Genomic DNA, 20,416 nt, shown 5'->3' with positions numbered 1-20,416 from the left:
AATCACTGTCCTAAAAATTATAAACAATTGGTTCTTATTGAAAAAGAGTTTAGTACAAAAGCAACATAAGAAGTTAACTTGAAGCCTTCTTTCAAAGCCTAGGCTTCGAGAAGTCACAAACCAAACTCGTCATTTACCTTTACTCTTTAGCAAGTTTCTACATAAGATCTTCCTGACCCCCCAACAAAGAATGCCTGTGGCTGAAGATAATTTTACCTACCCAGAAAGCAGGAGGCCCAGACCTTCTGTCAGGTTTCCATGGGCTTGATGATTCAATTTCCTTTGAGTAAACTGACCACAGAGTCTGTTTGAACATTGTCTCTTCTCTAAAGCTTTTCCCCCGCAATCCTAGCCAAGGTTAACCTTGCCCTTCTGTCAGAAACCCCAACTGTAGCTTGGAGCCGTGAAAACCACATCTGGGAAAGGTTACTTTTTAAATTTTATTTATTTATTTATTTTGCGGTATGCGGGCCTCTCACTGCTGCGGCCTCTCCCGTTGCGGAGCACAGGCTCTGGACGTGCAGGCTCAGCGGCCATGGCTCACGGGCCCAGCCGCTCCGCGGCATGTGGGATCTTCCTGGACCGGGGCACGAACCCATGTCCCCTGCATCGGCAGGCAGACTCCCAACCACTGCGCCACCAGGGAAGCCCAGGTTACTTTAAAAAAAAAAAAAAAATTTATTTTATATTGGAGTATAGTTGATTTACAGTGTTGTGTTAGTTTCAGGTGTAGAGCAAAGTGATTCAGTTATACATATACATACATCTTGTTCAGTTCCTTTTCCCATATAGGTTATTACAAACTACTGAGTAGAGTTCCCTGTGCTGTACAGTAGGTCCTTGTTGATTATCTATTTTATATTTAGTAGTGTGTATCTGCTAATCCCAACCTCCTAAATTATCCCTCCTCCACACCGGGAAAGGTTACTTTTATTTACAATCTCTAACTGGTTCCCATGCAGGGAGGACCCCTCGGTGACTGAGCAAGGCTAATGGGTTTGGGGATGCAAGCTGAGAGAGAGCTGCATGTTTGTGATAAAAAAGAGGAGCAGGGGCATCATGAAAGAAGCACCCTCTGGAAGGCTGGAGAGGCTGGTGGGGGGAAGTTCAAGAAGCGGAAGAGACAGGTGCTGGCCTCAGAGCACCTGCCAGAGGGTTGGCATGAAATGGGGGCCTGGGATGAAGACCCAGCCTCTGACAAAGTTTTACTTATTTATTGACATTAACTTTTTGTTGTGTGACATGCAGTGTAAACTTCTCCAGCAACTCATGCCGTCTTCCATAGTCGAATCCCTCACGAATCCCTCATGTGTGTGGTGGTGGATTCTGTGAAGCATCAGCGCCAGCTTCCTGCTGGGTTCAGTAATGTGTGGGCTGTAGAAGGGTTTCACCTGTCGCCCTGCCTCAGATATTTGAAAGTGCTCACTTCCATTCTCAAAAGTGTATCTGTTTGGAGGATAACTTACAAGGTCACACAAAATAGCTCTCTTATCTGACCATACTCTGAAGACCAGACACATTTTATCCCCGAACTGCCTGTTTACTGATCTCCATTTCTGAGATCATGGGCTCTCTCAGGGATAGGATACTGTCTTCATTAATTCATTCAACACTATGTATGGAGTTCTGGATTACATGTGTCAGGTACTGGGACACAATGAAAGATAAGTGGTTTCTGCACTCAAAAATCTTACAGTATGATGAGGGAGACTGATATATCTGACATATAACCAAACAATTACAAACCAGACAGAGCTCACCACAGGGCTCCTCTACCTCGGCACCACTGACATTTTGGACCAGATAATTCTTTATTGTATTAGGGTGTCCTGTGCACCCTAGGATGTCTACAGCATCCTGGGCCTCTACCACTAGATGCCAGTAGCACGCCCTCCAGTAGTGACAACCAAGAACGTCTCCAAACATTACTGGATTTCATACTCCCTTTAGTCCCCCCACCCCCAGGCCCCACCATTGAGAACAACTCATTCCATTAAGGTTAGTCCCGAGGCATCCTGGGAGGAGCACCTAGCTCAGACTTGAGCACAGTCTTATTAATTCTTCATGTTGAACACCTAGTCAACCCTCAGTAAGTACTTGATAAGTGAATGGAATGCATAATAGCATACTACCCTTCAGGAGTCTTAGAATGAAGTCTAGTAAGTTAGGGGGGTGTTTAAGTATGAGGCCTCAGGCAGGATTTGGCCAACGAATTTCACTCTGAATCATCGGCACCAACATTGTTCCCAGAAACACCCTATGTTGCCCCAGAGGGACTGGATGCCTAAATGTCACAGTGCAGATTTTCTAGCAGTTATTTTTCTGTTAATAAATACTGTCAAGCACTTGGGCAAATATTAGCTGCATTAAATGCTAACTAGTCATTATAAAGCCACATAAATATTTTAGATTTCATCAGCCACAGCACGGAAAGAAAAGAACCCAGATTCTAAGAGGGAAAAAGAAAAAAAGCCCTGACATTCAACTAATGGCTTTACCTACTGATGCAACCCACCTGGTAGCTTGAGACCTAGTGCATCTTGGAAGTAAATGTTCTTTGCAAAATACAGCTAAATCTGTCCCAACTTTGGTTGAGGCATTTGTCCCCAAGTCAGATATTGTTTCGATGTAAATGAGGACAAAAAAAATTCACAATACAACCCACATATTCCTTTCACACAGCCTCTGCCCTGAACCAGACTGACATGAGGAATGGGACAGCAGGACTGACTGGCAAGACAAGCTTGATCCACATGTTGGCCTATCCTCATGGATTTGGACGTGCTGAACAATAACGGAGCTTTCCAGAACAAGCTATGTGACTCTGGGCAAGTGACAACTTCTCTGGGTAAGACAGAGGGTGTAGAAAGCAGTGATTTCAAAGCTGCTCACAGCACTCAAGATTTATAGTTTTACATCCTTAAAGATTAATGGAATTGAGGGGTTCACAGTATTAATTTTGATTTTGGGGGTGGGGAAGAAATGTCAAACAAAAGCCAGCCTGCCAATAGTCCTGACATCCCTCCTTAATAATGTAATGTCAAAACTACAATAAAGTATCACCTCACACTGGTCAGAATGGCCATCACCAAAAAGTCTACAAACAATAAATGTGGGAGAGGGCATGGAGAAAAGGGAACCCTCCTACACTGTTGGTGGGAATGTAAATTGGTACAACCACTATGGAGAACAGTATGGATGTTCCTTAAAAAACTAAACATAGAAGTACCATATGATCCAGCAATCCCACTCCTGGGCATATATCCAGAGAAAACCATACTTTGAAAAATACATGCGCCTCAATGTTCATTGCAGCACTATTTACAAGAGCCAAGACATGGAAACAACCTAAATGTCCATTGACAGAGGCACGGATAAAGAAGATGTGGTACATACTGGCCAACCCTATAATATATATATATGTATATATATACACACACACACACACATATATACATACATACATACATACACACAATGGAGTATTACTCACTCATAAAAAAGAAAGAAATAATGCCATTTGCACTAACATGGATGGAGTGAGGTGAGGTAAGTCAGACAGCGAAAGACAAATATCACATGATATCACTTATATGTAGAATCTAAAAAAATGATACAAATGAACTTATTTACAAAACAGAAACAGACTCACAGACTTCGAAAACAAATTTATGGTAACCAAAGGGGAAACGTGGTGGGGGGAGGGATAAATTAGGAGTTTGGGATTAACATATAGACACTACTATACATAAAATAGATAATCAACAAGGACCTACTGCATAGCACAGGGAACTCTACTCAGTATTGTGTAATAACCTATATGGGAAAAGAATCTGGGAACGAATGGATATATGTATATGTGTAACTAAATCACTTTGCTGTACATCTGAAACTAACACAATATTGTAAATCAACTCTACTCCAATATAAAATAAAAATTAAATTAAAAAAAATAGTGTGATGTGACCATCTGATGAAACCTCACAGAACAGAGTTCTGAGGTTGGCAGCCACAGAGAATGAATGCGCGTGATGGCTTGCTTAGTCTGAGCTAGCTCCCAGCTGTCCTCTAGCTGGTATGGAGTTGACCATTATGGCACCCATGGACCGGAACATGATCCAGCTGGTAGCCCTGGGCTTTAGGTTATTAAATCTCTGGGAATTCTCTGAAACCTCTTCTTTCTCCCAAGATAAATATTCCCAGCGACTGCACGGAGACCCACTGATGTTATTTAGAAGTTGCGATTAATAGTATTTCCCCCCTGGAGGAATTAGTTGTCCCCCTAATCGCCAAATCATCATTTCTTTGCTGACTCCCCAGAGATTCATTTTATTTGTAGCACTGTCAAAGCACACACAAAACTGAGCAGAAGAGCTGCTTCTTTGTTTTAATGTTGCTGCTAAGCTTAAAAAAAAGAATCTTCTCCCTCCTTTAATTCCTTCAGGAAACATCTCATTCTCAGTATTTATTAAAAATGGGGAAGCAGCCCTAGGAGGCTTTTGGAGGTCTAAGTTCATAAGGTGAATATGCATAAAGGCAGCAGAATATCAAATTTTTATAATTACACCTTTTCATGCACACAGTTCCTGGAGTGAAATTGGCTTTGATTTAGGCTGATTTAATATAGCCTTTCTAATTTAAATCTATCCCTTCACTTCTACTTAGCTGTTCTAGATGGGAAAAATGGGTTCCTATTTCTCACTTTAGCAAACCAATAAGAATTCTGTATGTCTAAACAAGAGTGCTGGGATAGCATTTAATATCTGACCTCTTCCCCTAATTCAAGAGCTACGGGGAAGGAAAGTATTTCTGTTTTGGAGAGATAAACTATTAAATGAGAGGGCAAACGAGGATGGAGAGAGACAGGCTTAGGTGACGGTGCCTCGCATAATGCTTTACTCAGAGTCAGCAGGCACTAATCTTTGTTGCAAGAACAATGCCTAAGACAGGAGCAAAGTCTGAATAATCTCAGAGCAATGAGGCAGTTAAGAGCACATACAAAGAATACATAGTTAGAAATGGAATTTTGATGGAAAGGAAGGCCTGTTAGAGTAATTTGGTTCAGTAGGTAGAAAAAAAACCAACTGGAAAGACTTTGAGTTGAATTACAATGGAAAAACCCATCTGTTCTGCTAACCCAGCACCTATGGTAGCATGGAGAACTCTCACATAGATGTATGATTGCCTTAAACAGACAGACAAGTGGATGTAGGGGTCGGAATTCTAGTTAAAGGACCACATACACACACGTTGGAGCTTGGAGTTCATTCTATTAATAAGCGCTTAGTGAATTCCTGCTTTGACCCAGTTAGTGCTGGTTCTTCAGCGATAACAAACCCAGTCCTACCTTCGAGAAGCTCTTTTTCCAGCATAGGAAACTGACACACAAGCAGACAACTGAAAATGTGGCACTGTCCTGGGATCAGAGATGTGGACAGGGTCACCCTGCCCAGCCAGGAAAATTTTTTCTTCCAGGGAATTTCACTTGTTTCAAAGAAACAAGTTGACTTAATTTCCACTCACCCCAGCAATCCATTCATATATATTCTGTCATCAAATTACTTTATATCAGCAAGAGTATAAAGTCTTGGTGAATTAGCTTTTTTTATTAGGCATGATAGAAAAGATGTTTCTTTTATTTTACAAGCACTTGGCAAAGAGCTGAATTTTGAAGATAGAATATTACCAGATCTCGACTTCTTTGTGGAGAAAATTCATATCTGAGTCTTTAAGGGAATCGCTCTTACTCAAGAGTAATTCTTTAGTTTTCTGATTACACATTTCCCAAATAATCTCTCCCAAGCACAAAGCAGGTAGGCGTCAGTAACCAGTGGCTGAAAGGATGCTTCAGAAGTTTATAAATCTGAATTTGTCTCGATGAAGTACAATTATAAATACCTCTTTTAAATGAACAGTATGAATTAAGGCCAAATTTCACATTTCAGAGAGGAACAAAGATGACAGGGATGCTAATGTACTATATTTTGATTCCATCTCCCCCTTACAAAATGCCTAATCAGAACAAAGTACACGACAGAGATACCTTAAGATACCTTGGTTGGGCAGACTCCTTGTACATTGTAGCATGCTTGCTGCAGGCGGAATCTGAGAAGAGCTAGGGCCCAACATTTTGAAACGGCAAGCTCAGTTTCTTCTGAGCTGAGGGACTGTCTTCATAACAATGATGCTTATTTCGATTTCTGGGATTCTGTTGCTTGAGTGCCAATGGATACCTCCAATATCTAGAGACCCAGATCTTGACAGTGCATATTCTATATTTCTGGCAGTTCTTCCTGTGTCTCTCTTGGAATACACATTGGCTGTGTGCAGCCAGTGCTAACCACAGTTCCTGGCATACAATAGGAACTCTCAACAAATACGTGTTGAAGGAATGCACACAACGGACCCTATCCTTGATGACCAGCTGGGAAGGTCATTCGTTTCACTTTCATACTGACTCTAGGGAACTATAGCTGTGTTAGAAATAGCCCTTGCCCTTCAGATATTTGATGTTTAGTCATGGAATCCGACAAAACAACATCTAACTCAAGTACAAAGCAGTACTTGTACAAAGAAAGATTTCCACACAGAGGTATGGAAGTTTGAGGAGGGAGAACTCAGATATCTTCTGGAGGAAGGATGTGGACGATGAGGAAATACTGCAGGGAGCAGATAGCGTTTGAGCTGGGTCTTTGAGGATGAGTCAGATTTTGATAGGCTGAGAAGGGGAGGAGATGAGAACCTTCCAGGTGGCAAGTGCTCAGTAATTATGCAGAAGTAGGCCTGTAAACAGCATGTTTAGGGAATGGTGAGTCATCCAGTTTGGTGAAAACTTGGGATATAGGGAATGGTAGGACATGGCTTTGAAGAGTAGGTGAAGGGTCATGGCTTAGGAGGGCCCTGAAGGCTGGAGTGAGGAGAGGTGAGCCAGAGATGGACCATGGCATAAACGCAGCTGTGTTTGGACTGATGGCTGGAAGAATGCAAGACAGGAGGTGGGGGACTTCATTGAGAGTCTCCACAAATATGACCTAACACGAATCAATTCTCTCCTTTCCAGAGCCCCTCCCCCTGCCCGTTCCCTATAAACTTTGCCAATCCTCCAGGCCTGGGGGTTTCATAAAGCTCAGAATGGGGTTTTCAGCAGCCAGACCTTCTAATCAGGGACACGAATCCCATATAGTTTGGTCTTGGTTTTTTCAATCCTGAATCAACAATTTCTAGAACAAGTGAAAAAAAAGGGAAGGAAGGCTGTGGGATATAGCTTAATTGGGGGTTTGAAAGAAGCCACCAGATTTATGCAGAAGCTCATGGGAGGCCGATGGCAGCCGGGCAGGGCTGGACACAGATGCCCTGGTCCTGCTGCGCCCTGGCCATCTGAGGGCTTGCCACACACAGAGCTGCAGGCCTGAGAGACACCCCAGCATGAAACTTGTAAAGCACTTCCTTATTTTAAAAAAGCATCACATGCAACTTCTGTATGTTTGTTTTCTTCTTCTGTTTGTGGCCAGAGGAGGAGTTAATGATCTTGAATTTCACTTACTGAGCCTCAGTGAGAAAGGAGATTGCCAAAGCTATGCAGAGCCCACCTCTGGGGCCAGGTGTACACTGCCATGCAGGTTAATGCCTGTCTTGGGGATTCTCCCTAGTAATTAAAGCCTGAGCTTCTGTATACTTAAACATGGCTTGAATTGAATTTTTGATGTCCCCTTAGTATCCCAAGTTTAAAAGCAAATGTTTCAGTGGAAGCCTCCTTAGAGCAAGTGGTTTTATTTTTTCTCCCTCAGAAGAAAATATTCTCTTTGCAGATCGTTTTTGGAAGAGCTCTTCTCCAACAGTGTAAGACTGAAGGGTCTATGGTAGAATCAAAATCTGGAATCCAATTTTTTCATTCAGATCAGAGGTAATTTGTTAGGGATATATTTTATATGAACTTAAAAAAATAGAAACTTCTATAAAAATCAAGAGAACAATTTCTGAGTTTTTAATCCTAAAGAAATGATTTAAAATACACGTCAAGATTGAAGCACAAGGCTGATCATCACAGCATTGCTGAAGAGAGAGAAAAATTCAAAACCACGCAAAATTCAAAATCCAACAACTAGAAGCTGGTTAAATAGTTCATATTATCTCGTGATAATGGAATATTATGCAGCCATTACAAATGGAAAGAACTAGAGTTAAATAATAATGAATATTGAAGTACTGCCAGAGTTATTCTATCTTATTCTTTCTTGGTCCTATGAATAAATAAACTGTTTTTAAGCATCTACCATGTGCTTAGCATCTAACCATCATATTAGACATTTGTTATTTAATCCTAGCAAATATCTTTTGACGTATGGGTTCTTATAACGTTTTTTATAGAGGAGGCAGAAATTATGTATAGGTCAAGATTATTTCATTTGGCAAGTATGAGAAACCCCAAACTAGCAAGCAGAAAGGGAAACTCAGTAACTTACAAAAATGGAGAGTCGAGAGTGTGTCAAATCCAGGTGCTCATTTTTGTTTTTGGTCAAGTCACTCTGTCTCTCTCTACCTTTCTTTCGCTCCATATCTAGGATCTGCTTATCTCTGCTCAGCTTTATTCTTTTCACAGGTTCCTTCCACATTGTGGGCAGTGTGACCACTATCAACTAAACTCACATCTTCCTAGCCTCACAATTCCAGAGGAAGAACTTCACTCCATAGATAAATCCCAGAGGAGACTCTGACTGCCTGGCTTGAGTCACCTGACCATTTTATGTTATTGGGTGAGGCACCATGACTGATAGTTCAGCGGGACTATATGAGTCTACAAAGGAAGGTGGCAGGCCAAGGGAAATGTCTACTATTATATTATTTCCCCCTACATTCTTGCTCAAGCCATTCCCCTAGTCAAAAAACCCTCCCCTCCATCCAGCTGGTCTCTACTCTTTGTCAAGTCTCACAGACTCCATAAACCTTCTTTGACCACTCAAGCCAATAAATGGCACTTGCTGTTTCCCATTGATTCCTACATGATGTCTCTATCACCAGCACTAGTAAAACACACTTCTCTTGTGCTTTTATCATGATGTGTCTTCGTCCTGCCTCACTGACTTGACTGTCAGTTGCAGCACAGTGAGGGTTTGTATATTTCATGCCACTGCAGGCCCCGTATGTCTTGCACATAGGGGATGCTGAATAGGCTGACATTCTTAGATTTCATTTTCATACTTCCAGATAAGAATGGGGTGGCAGCGGAGTACCATGATGAAGAGTGTGTCTCTGAAGCCTCACTCTCTGTGCATCACAGTACAAGTTACTTAACCTCTGTAAATCTGATCCAGCATCTGTAAAATGGGCACAATAATACCCACCTTAAAGATGTTTGGAGAATTAAATGAGGTAACTACTGTCTAATTTAATTTCTGGCTTGTGGAAAGTGCTCGAGAGTAAATGGCAGCTCAAACAGTGGCATTTTAGCCTTCTTTTCCTTAGCCTCAACTGCAATTTTTCTAAGTTCTTTTTCCATTGTAATAATTTCCTTTTTTTTTTTTTTTTTTGGTCTTGTAATTTCTAGGTTGTCAATATCTACACACTTTTCTGCCTACAGGGGTGGCTAGTCAGTTTGGTAGTGGGCCCACAAAGCTATAAATAAAAGTCACTGCAATTCAGGCTTAGGTGTTCTTGAGGCAGTATATGAATCAATTAGATCTTTCTTAGACATTTCAGAATAACTTAGAGACAGATTCCAAGTTGCAGGTCTCAGATAACTAGGTGTTTGAGTGAAGGGGAGATCACAGCTTGGCCAAGCTCTCAGGTATTTTCAATTAACCATGTCCCTCATAAGGAATCCAAGCCAGTTTTACCTTGAGTCACATTCTCTTCTGTTCCCTGGGCAAGGTGTGAAGCTCTCCCTTGCATGGCTCTGTGGCTTTGATTAGAGTCCTGCTAATAAGCAATGGAAATGAAGATGCCCAGCTGGGAGAAAGAGCTGCAAAAAAATCCAAGCTCTGGACTTTGTGCCAATTATTTGAAAGTTTAATGAACCGTGGGTATTAGCGCAAGACATTACTGAACTGCTGAAAGCCCCAGTGAATCCAAGCTGCATGTGTGAGTGTCTGCTTGTTCTGGAATCAAAGAAATAAACTTAGCAAAGAGTAAGGATATTTTTGCCATCATGGGGGCGGGGTGAGGTGGGCGATACTTCATCACTTTCAAAATATGATAGGAGGAGGGTAAAAGTCTGAATCTAGTTTCTCAGTTGGATGCCCCCAAACAATCACATGTTCCAAGTTTCTACCTGTTACACCACTTTGCTCTTCACACTCTGCTATTTTCAGACTTGCCAACTGACAAGGGATTCAAGCTCCTGTTCTCTGGAGCCTGGCTTATTTAATGGAACTGTGTTCTTGCCCCTCTTTCCCTAAAATATGAGATCTGAGTGCCAGGATGGGGGTGGGAGAGCTGAAGGGAGGGGAACTGAGTTATGGGGACAGAGTGACCCCATCTTAGGGCTGACGGCATCTGTCTCTAAAGACAACAGCTTATACTGAATTTGGAAGCTCTAAAAAACAACAAAAATAATATATGAGTGTTTGATGTCAACAGTGCAACAAGAAGCCTTCCAAAGCATTTCTCAAGACGAGAGTCAGTGAAGTTAGTATTTATCCACTTTGTTTTTCAGCCAATCAGTCCACTGAAATGTAATAAACTCTAGCTGCATGGACAGCGCAGTATGGACGCCAGACTACATGATGGAAAATAATGGCTTGCATTCATGAGCACTTGCTCCTGTTCTAATTGCTTTGTGTGCAATAACTCATTTAATCTGATCGACGACTTTACAGGTTGGGAACCATTGTTATCTCTATTTCACAGGTGAAGAAACACAAGTACAGAGAGGTTCTATAACCCGTCCAAAGCCACACAGGTGACAGACAGTGGTGCTGAGATTTGGACACAAGCAGTATGGGTACAGAGCCTGAATTCTTAACCACTGGTATACCCTACTGTCTTCCCATGACAGATTTAGCCTTCAAGGGTAATAGGAATAAAGCAGGGAACTTGAGGCCAGCAGCTAGGTCTTACTCTGCAGTGTGTCCTTGGTGCCTAGCACAGGGCCTGGGACCCAGCAGGACTTAGACAGCCTTGATCATTACTCTTGAATCCAAGGAAGAGCTTTGTCTTGTAATCAAAAAGGAAACACATTTGGGGCTTTGCCAAATTTCCACTAGGTTCTGGTTTTTCTAATTGAATGATGAGTTCCCTGGAATGAGAGGAAATCTGACAAAAATGGATGGAGTCTGGACAAACACTCTCTGCTAGCCCTCTGAAGGCACTGGCTCCAACACAGGACAGGAAGAGCTCTGGGCCCCTGAAGAATCACACTAATTCTATAAGCAGTTCACTGCTTTTATTAAGGCTACCGGACTACAGCTCATCTCTTTGTTTAACTAGTTAATTGGAGAAATGTGGTACCAAATACGGTGGGGATTAACGCTCCTCTAAACTGTAATTAAGAATCTGCTAATCATACGAAAGCTGGAAAAGAGCTGAGGATGTAAAATCTAATCAAACGTGTAGACGTTGTGCTGTGGGAACATTTAAAGTGGATCAATTTATTTGCCTTCATCTGTGGTGCCGATTCTGGAACGATGTATTTGTTGACGCAAAATATATAGTAGTTTAGATTAACAGTTCATGGTAAGGTTAGGTCCATGCCCTTTTTTTTTTTTTTAACATCTTTATTGGAGTATAATTGCTTTACAATGGTGTGCTAGTTCCTGCTGTATAACAAAGTGAATTAGCTATACATATACATATATCCCCATAACCCCTCCCTCTTGCGTCTCCCTCCCACCCTCCCTATCCCACCCCTCTAGGTGGTCACAAAGCACCGAGCTGATCTCCCTGTGCTATGCGGCTGCTTCCCACTAGCTATCTATTTTACGTTTGGTAGTGTATATATGTCCACGCCACTCTCTCACAGCTTACCCTTCCCCCTCCCCGTGTCCTCAGTTCCATTCTCTACATCTGCGTCTTTATTCCTGTTCTGCCCCTAGGTTCTTCAGAAACTTTTTTTTTTTAGATTCCATATATATGTGTTAGCATACGGTATTTGTTTTTCTCTTTCTGACTTACTTCACTCTGTATGACAGACTCTAGGTCCATCCACCTCACTACAAAAAACTCAATTTCGTTTCTTTTTAGGTCCATGCCCCCCTTTTGTACTGCCAACACTTCTTGGTTCAAAGAGTGAGGAAGTGGAAACTACAGACACACACACACACGCACGCACACACACACACCCCACAAGCCAGAATGTCAGATTCTGACAGGTGTGCCTACCCCTAACAAGATACACATTTGGGAGGCTTCAAATGATGGTATTCTTTTTTTGCACCAAATACATTATACTTGGGGCAGAATTTCAAAATAATCTCCTCCGTTTAATCTCCTCCGTTTATCCTCTCATCATCCACTACGTGCTGTGAAGTTGTCTTTACTATTAGCCCAGCCCACCTGGGGAGGGAGTGCCTTGGCTTCCGGGTGGAGGTTCACTTCCTCCTCCAGGTAGGTCACCAAAGTCCATCTACATAACCTCTAGCAGGTCATTTGTAGGAGACTCATAATTACTAAATAATTTTCCTCATCAGGCTGGATGCTTTTTCACCCATATACACACATTGCTTGGCCTGTTGAAGATACAATTTAAGTGAAATACACTTAGACATGAAGTATAACTAACATGATGAGAGAAGAGAGAAGAGAGAGGGAAGAAAGAGAAGAAAAGAGGGAAAAAGGGTGAGGAAAGGGAGGAGAGAGAAGAGGAGAGGCTATTCAGCAATTTCTGAATAGCTCAGAGGCTGCAATTCTGATTTCCATCTCTAATGACAGCCAAGAAAGATGCAGTTGAGAGTAGGAACACGCATGGGATTCTCTGAGCATCCAGCTCTGTGCCTGCCTCCTATTCTCCTCTCCGTGATGGCCTCGGCCCCTACTTGTCAATGGGGAGCCTTATTTTGTTAGGGGGTTAAAAATCCACCTTCCAATCACCTCATAGAGCGGGGTTCCAGAAACAGAAAGGTTAACTGGAAGGCTCAACCTAGCAATTGCGATCTTAGAAGTAGTCCTGAGTCAAGCTTGATCGTGTGGGACTTGGCAGCGGGTGGGGGGGGGGGCGAGGGAAGAAAGTGCCTGGGATAAGGGGACTGGAGGAGAGTAGGATTATGAGGGCTGCAGGCAATTAAAGGAAGGTGCCTGCAATTCCTCTTTAGGGGGCTAAGGTACTACCTAGTAATGGGCAGGAGAAAAATTAACATGAGGATAACAAGAGGGCTACAATTAAATACCATTAATCCATCACTGGCTGGTGTGCCTCTCCCTGTGCAAAGCTCTTTGTAGGCATTAACTCTTCCTTTTCTTACAGCAGCCTTGTGACATGTGTATTATTATTAGCTTCATTCTATAGATAAAGTCGTAGGCTTCCAACTGTTAAATAACAGGTCATACAGGGGGATTAAAATCCAGGACCCCAAAGTTTAGCCACTACCCTCAAGGCCACTGGCCTAAGAGTCTGAGTCCTTGTTCTGCCATTAACTTCTTTGACCACAGGCAAGGTCCCTAATCTCCCAGGGATTCATTTTCCCATGCCTGGTGCTTGATAAAGAGGAGTCACAGTGAATCTGTAGAACGAGGCTGATTGTAATCGCTCCACGTCTCTCTCAGGATTGTTTTGAGGCTGGATGGGGAATATGAAAATATTAGGAATGCATCGGGCATAAAACAAATGTGAGCCATGGTACCACCGCACGACCGCAATGGTTGTAAACACTTCTAGTCCCATAAACTGCCTCTGGTCAACCTGATCTCCTTTATGGGAAAAGGAGAGCTTCAACAACACAGCCCCTTCCTTTCCCACAAAATCTTAAAGTGAATATTGATTCTACTTGACATTTAGAGTAGTTACTTTAAACCAAATCTCTCCTGAGAAGGATTCACCAAAATGTGGGATGGTGTTTATTAGATACTCATTCTGAGAGCACTTTGTCAGCTCTGTAAGATATGTTTTTAAACTACTTTACATTAATATTAAAAAAAAACACCCTAAAGCCTCACATCGTCACTATTTGACATGAGATCTGAAAATGGTTCAGAACATCCTGTCTCAGAAATCTAGGCAGGAGATTTGGCTTTAAAACTGTACTCTAAGGAACATGACAGAATGATATAACCAGAGGTGACATTTCAATTCCACAATCATGAACCATTCAGGTGGCCAATTCTGCTTTCTGAGAAAGATATTTATTCATCTGTACAAGAAGGCACTCACTGTGGTGACGTACAGTAGCTGGCTGAGTTTTTGGCCTGATTTTCTCACTATTGTGTCATTCAGCAACATTAACAATTACGTTACTTCTAAAGACATGCAGATTCTCATTTTCACTTAAAGGTGGGCAATCTTGTCAAGCATATTCAGTAGAGAAAGATACCTTAAAAAATAGCCATTGATAATAGCCATTGGCTCCAGTCTGCCTGAAATTGCTCACGACTGCTTACAAATACATAGTAATCAGTCCTGGTAATCTCTGATTTATAACAGCCATTGATCTTGGGCATGTTTAAAGCCTGTTTTCTATCACTGACATCCTTTATGTGCAACAGAGATAAACAGAAGAAACCCTCTAGTTATCCTAGCATCATAGATTCAAGGCAGCCATTCTATGACTCCAAATGGATTCTGAAGGCAAATTTTAAAAAACCCTCTATGACAGTCAAAGAAGCAGAGAAGTCTAAGGGTTCTAGGGTTTGGTTTCTCTATATCCTGAGCAAGAAAATAACAGGAGCTGTCCAGGTGTATAAACCAATTTGTCCTACCCACCTATGCCCCTCCAAATTTGTAGCACATTGCCTATCAGGATTTTGGACCCTCTTGCATGGTAGTTATGAATTTGGGCCCTGGATTTGGAGAGACCTGGGTTCAAACTCTACCCTCTGACTATTAGTAATGTGACCTGGGAGAGTTAATTGGGTAACTTCAAGCCTCCCTTTCCTCACCTATAAAAGTGTATAACAATACAAGCTACAGTTGTTGTGAGTATTAAATCAACTCTACACAGAGTAAGAAACTCTATCAATACCAGCCGGTATTATTGTTGTTACTATTATCAACACCATCACCATCCTCATCACTTTCCTCCACACTGATCTTATCTGTGCATGATGTATCCTGTCATGTCCTAGAGGATTATAGAGAATCCCGAACTACAGAATAAAGGGAAAAAAAATCCCTAAACAAACAAAGCAACAATAACAAAAGAATAGTTAGTGACAGGAACAGAGAGAACAAGTAATGATCAGTAGCCATCTTTCTGAATAAATAGGCTTGGCTTTAAAAAAGTACAATTACTGTTAGTTTAGTATTTGAAGGTTTTCTTAGGTAGGAACCACATTCTTGAGATCTTGCTCACACTGTGGACTGGCCTTAACCTACTAACTCACAGTTAAGGGTGGGTACCATAGCCCACCCCTCCCTCCCCAGTCACGGCCCCACTGTGGTGGGATTAGAACTGGAAAGGCTTGTCATTTGCAGGTGCAATGGCGTCATACTGATCCTCTACATTCATTCTGTCTCTGTGACTCTTAGGATTCGGGCTCGCTTTTAAATTAACTTTTATCTGCTAAGTAATGAGCACATCAGTTTTTTAATATCACTGAAGTCTCACCTAGGAGCCTTTCCCTTTTTATTACTAGAATTAACTCCCCGCTCCTCCCCTTCTTCCACGATGTAATAAAACAAAACCTACCCAGTGTAGTAAACAATTCAGGATTTCATTATATCCTGCTTGATGGGAAAGACTATTTACACAGAGATGAAATAGCATGGCCTCACAAGATTACTTCTTATGAGGAGAAAGTAGTTTTATATAACAAAATAGAGCTTTTCCCACTTTATAGGCAAACTAACTGAGTCAGTTTCTTCTCTCTGGAAGTCAGAGTATTTCCTCAGACTTTAGAATTCTGTGAGAGTGTCTGCATGTATCCAGGAATGGATGCACACATGTCAGTTTTAGAGTATACATACACACACACACACACACACACACACACACACACACATATCTCAACCTCTTTGATGTATCTATCTACACGTCATGCGAGGGTTAACCCCAAGGTAGGTGACACTGTTAAAGATCTTTTAAAATCATTAAGACCAGTAGCTCCAATTTGGGAGGGAAAATAAAAAAAAGCCATCTGTCCAAAGGTTCAAGTTCTGCTGATTGACTCTTCTTTTTCCACAATAACATACTGAAGTGCTATAAAACAGATCTTTCCCCAGTCCCTTCAAACTTAATCATGACGTTTTACAAATAAGGGTTTCTCCCAGCTACCCTTCAAAACATGTTGATTTTAAGTTTCTGGTCTCTATAATATATAGATTAGACTAGAGATCTGTAAAATTTATTTCACTCACGTACTCCCTAAAAGAATTTGTAAAAACTGTGTGCCTATTCGTATAAAGTTGACATATAATTTTGTTTTTATTAAAAGTCTAAACAGTTGCAAGAGTGTAATGTTGGGCATAAGTATTGATATTTAAAAATATATCCCATTGTATCAATTTTTAGATGAATTCAATGGAATTGTTATTTGATACTCTCTATTACCCATTTAAAAATTATTAAACAAATTCCTCATTAACAGTCAGAAACTTTACATGTTCTTTTTGTTCTCCTTGAACTTGTATTTCCATTATACTTCCCCCACCGAATCATAGCCTCATACAACATTTTTTTATACTGGAAAGCATTTTATCGATCACCCTGTTACATTTCTTTGCAACAAAAATATGTATATAAATTAAAATTACTCTTTGATTACCCATGACCCTAATGCTTTAAGTATCGAAAATTTTTCTTTTGAGCTGGGTAATCATTAAAAATGTTATTAATGCACAATTGTCCAAAACAACATAAAGACATTATAAATGTTAATAATTATTAAATTTTAAAAGTAAAATTTTTATTAGAAATGTATGGGACTGTTTTTTCTTCAATTAGCTGATGTACTTTTGAGGGAAAAATATTACTTACTTCTAACATGGGACTTGATTCAGCATAAATTCTATTTCCATTTCTCATTGTACAGATGTGTTGAGAAGGTTTGCTCACAGAAATGAGTAGATGAGAATGGATGGGGTTTTGTTATAGTGATGCCATTAATTTCTCTGAATTCCTTCTGAGTAATATGTCCCAGACCACAGAGTTATCTGTCATCAAAAATTACTTTTTAATGATCTATCAGCTGAGATTAGGAATTTCTATTTTATTGAAAGGAAAAAATTGGAAACCTCCTTAGATGCAAAAGGATACACTACCCAGGCATTTGAATAACTCACTTTTGTCAATACCAACACCGATATATCAAATGGTCCTTTTTTTTAGTGTCTCCAAGGCTTCGCAACCTAGCAATATCCCGTGTGTGGGGATGGAAAAGAAGGATGATTTTATTTTATAAAAGGGGAATAGGTGATTAAGAAAGAAGCATTAACATATTTTCAGAAGCAGGGCATTCTCAGTAAGATAAGTTTTAGGCAAATGTACATGAGAAAGCTGAAAAATTTTAAATGTATTTCCTTAAAGTTATCCACGCTTATGTACCCCTCTGAGAGTTGTGTTCCCCTATGTGTCTGTGTGTCCCTATTTGGACAGGCTGAGCTAGACTGGTTTCACCCATGTGAGTCCTTGAACCATTGTGTAAGGAAAAGAAAGTGGGGGCGGGTTGGTGGTGGAAAGAGATAAGATAGAGATAGATAGAGAGAGAGAGAGAGAGAGAGAGAGAGAGATTCAGAGACAGAGAACTCCATCTTCAAACTAAACCATTCTATGACCAGTCTATCATATACCAAAGGAATAACACATTTCAATAAGTACAAGTCACACTGTCTAAACAACCAGTGAGAACAAATGGTCGACTAACTCCATAATACTGGCATTATAAATAAATCTGCAGCAAGCCTCACTACTCTTTCCTTGATCTCATGAGATTTCCAAGCATTTATTGCAGAGGAGTTTCTAGCAACTCTTACAATACTTCTCCAGCGCAGGGGCACAAAAGAATGACAGGCATCATGTTTTCATTTTAGATCTAAGAGATTTGGATGAAAAAGAATGTGATTGCCTTTCAAATACATGCCCTGAGGGCTCAGGTAACTCCAAAGCCTTTAAGCACTGGAAAAAAGAAATTAGAAAGGACGGAAAAAGTTATTTCATAAAGCAAACCACTTACTATGAGTGGACCCCGGTTGTTTTCTCGATACTTGTTCTGGAAGAAAATGTAAACGACAGTGGCGGCCAAGGAGTAGAGGAAGGCAAAGACAGCCACGGTGACGAAGAACTCTGCCGAAGATGAGGAGTCGCCAATCAGGGCCACCTTCTGCCGTTCCTTCCCCTCACAGGTGGGCACCTCAAACGTCACCTGGTGTAACCTAAAGTACCAGAGATACCAGAGAGGAGAATCGTTAAAATGCTCTGGAGAGAAAACTCGATGCCGTAAGTGAGATATGATTTGAGACCTTCATGGCATGCCTCTGTGACAAATTCATTAGAGAAATTACAGAGACTGTAGCTGGACTCGTGGAAGCAGATACTGCAGTTAAACATCATTCCGTTAGGTTTCACAGTAGCTAGTCACTTTAGAGAGCGGGGAGGAGGGAAGCGGAAAGTGATCCTGAAATGATGATGGGTTAGACTATGACATCCTCCCCCTTAAGTTCTCCAGTGGTTTCTCATTATACTTGGACTCACACCCTAACTCCTAAGCGTGACCCACCAGGTCCTGGCTTACGGTCTTTTTACTGACTGTTCCCTTTTCCTCAATCACTCTGTCTCCTGACATTGCCCATGGCTGGTTCCTTTGTGGCATTCAGGTGACAGCTCAAAATGTCATCTCCTGGGAAAGCCTTTTCCTGACTGTTAATCTAAAATAGTTCTTTTCCCTTAGACATTTCTATCACATCTCCCTGTTCAATGTCATTCATAGCGCCCATCACCAACCACACTTCCTTGGTAATGTATTTAATTACTTTTTTTCTGTCTCCACTTGATTTGGGATCTTGACTTTCTTCTTCTCTGTAAATCCTGAATGCCTGACACTTGTTCGACACTCAGTAAACAGGACTTGGATAAGTGAACAAACATTCTTGATTCTGTAAGATGACTGATATGCCCTAGTTTGATTGAACTTTGAGAACTTCTATTTTAGAGAATAAGTTCTATCAGGACAGCATCCAGGCCCAATATATTACTTAATAGAGAAAAATAAGATTTAGGAAGGCAATACATTCTGCTCAATAAATGACACCTAAGGAAGATGTGTTATATCTAGTACATAACTCATGCTGTGAACTGGGTGGTGATCTGTAATTCAATATGGGAGCCAAAATTCTGCTTCTTCAGAAATGACTAAATTATTCCTTGAGTATTAGGGAGGCACTTGGAAATAGACATGAATGGGGCTTAGTGATATCAGTAAAGGAACACCTGGAAAATTATTTACAGAACCAACAATGATGATAAAACCATTGACGAACACGATAAATTCCCAACTTATGCTTAAGAAGTATTTCTCTTACTAAGCAAAACTTGATTCCTTTAAAATATATTTTTTGTGTACATTCTCTTACAATTCGGATAATGACAAAATGATAAAATAGCAATACTAATAGCAGCTAACATACTGGAGCATTTATGTGCTAGATATTGTTTTTTTTTTTTTTTTGGTATGCGGGCCTCTCACTGCTGTGGCCTCTCCCGTTGTGGATCACAGGCTCCGGACACGCAGACTCAGCGGCCATGGCTCACGGGCCCAGCCGCTCCACGGCATGTGGGATCTTCCCGGACCGGGGCACGAACCCGTGTCCCCTGCATCGGCAGGCAGACTCTCAACCACTGTGCCACCAGGGAAGCCCTAGATATTGTGTTTTATATGTATTGTTTCATTTAATGCTCACAGCAGTCCTATGATGTAGGCATTTTATTGCCCCTTCCCCCTTTACACATGAAGAAACAGGCTTAGAAAAGATTAATTTGTGCTAAACCACAAAGCTAGTAAATAGGGCCAGGAACTTTTTAACTTCTACGTTAATCTGTTTCTATTAAATAATGAGGATATTAAAACTAGGATGAGTTTTTTAAAAAGTGGAGCCCACGGACAACTAACATCATAACTATGGGTCTTGTTAAAAATGTATATTCCAGGGTCTGCCCCAGACCTACTGAACTGAAATCTCTAGGGGTGTAGCCTAGCTGACAACCAAAGTAGAAAACTCCAGTCCCCCTAAGTTCCTTATTTCTCAGAAATCTATTCTTTTTCATTTATTGGTTGACTTGAGAAAACTGTTTACATAGTCAGCTTGATTTTGCTTATTTATACTGAAGATCCTCTTGCT

The 20,416-nt window shown here is 41.0% G+C and overlaps 1 protein-coding gene across 1 annotated transcript in view; it reads right to left on the bottom strand.

The window, feature by feature from the left end:
- SYNPR (synaptoporin) overlaps positions 1-20,416 on the bottom strand; it is a 52,911-nt gene that overhangs the window by 22,033 nt on the left and 10,462 nt on the right. Inside the window, exon 2 of the mRNA XM_089919889.1 lies at positions 18,256-18,454. Within this exon, the coding sequence (XP_089776015.1) occupies positions 18,256-18,454 (199 nt within the window). The remainder of the gene's footprint in view (positions 1-18,255; positions 18,455-20,416) is intronic.

This window comes from Delphinapterus leucas, chromosome 10 (genome assembly GCF_059928025.1).
Source record: "Delphinapterus leucas isolate spDelLeu-1000000601 "Yukka" chromosome 10, BTC_Dleu_Yukka2, whole genome shotgun sequence".
Lineage (NCBI taxonomy): Eukaryota > Metazoa > Chordata > Mammalia > Artiodactyla > Monodontidae > Delphinapterus > Delphinapterus leucas.
The sequence above is the reverse complement of the archived record's forward strand: the minus strand, read 5'-3'. Positions and strand labels throughout refer to the sequence as shown.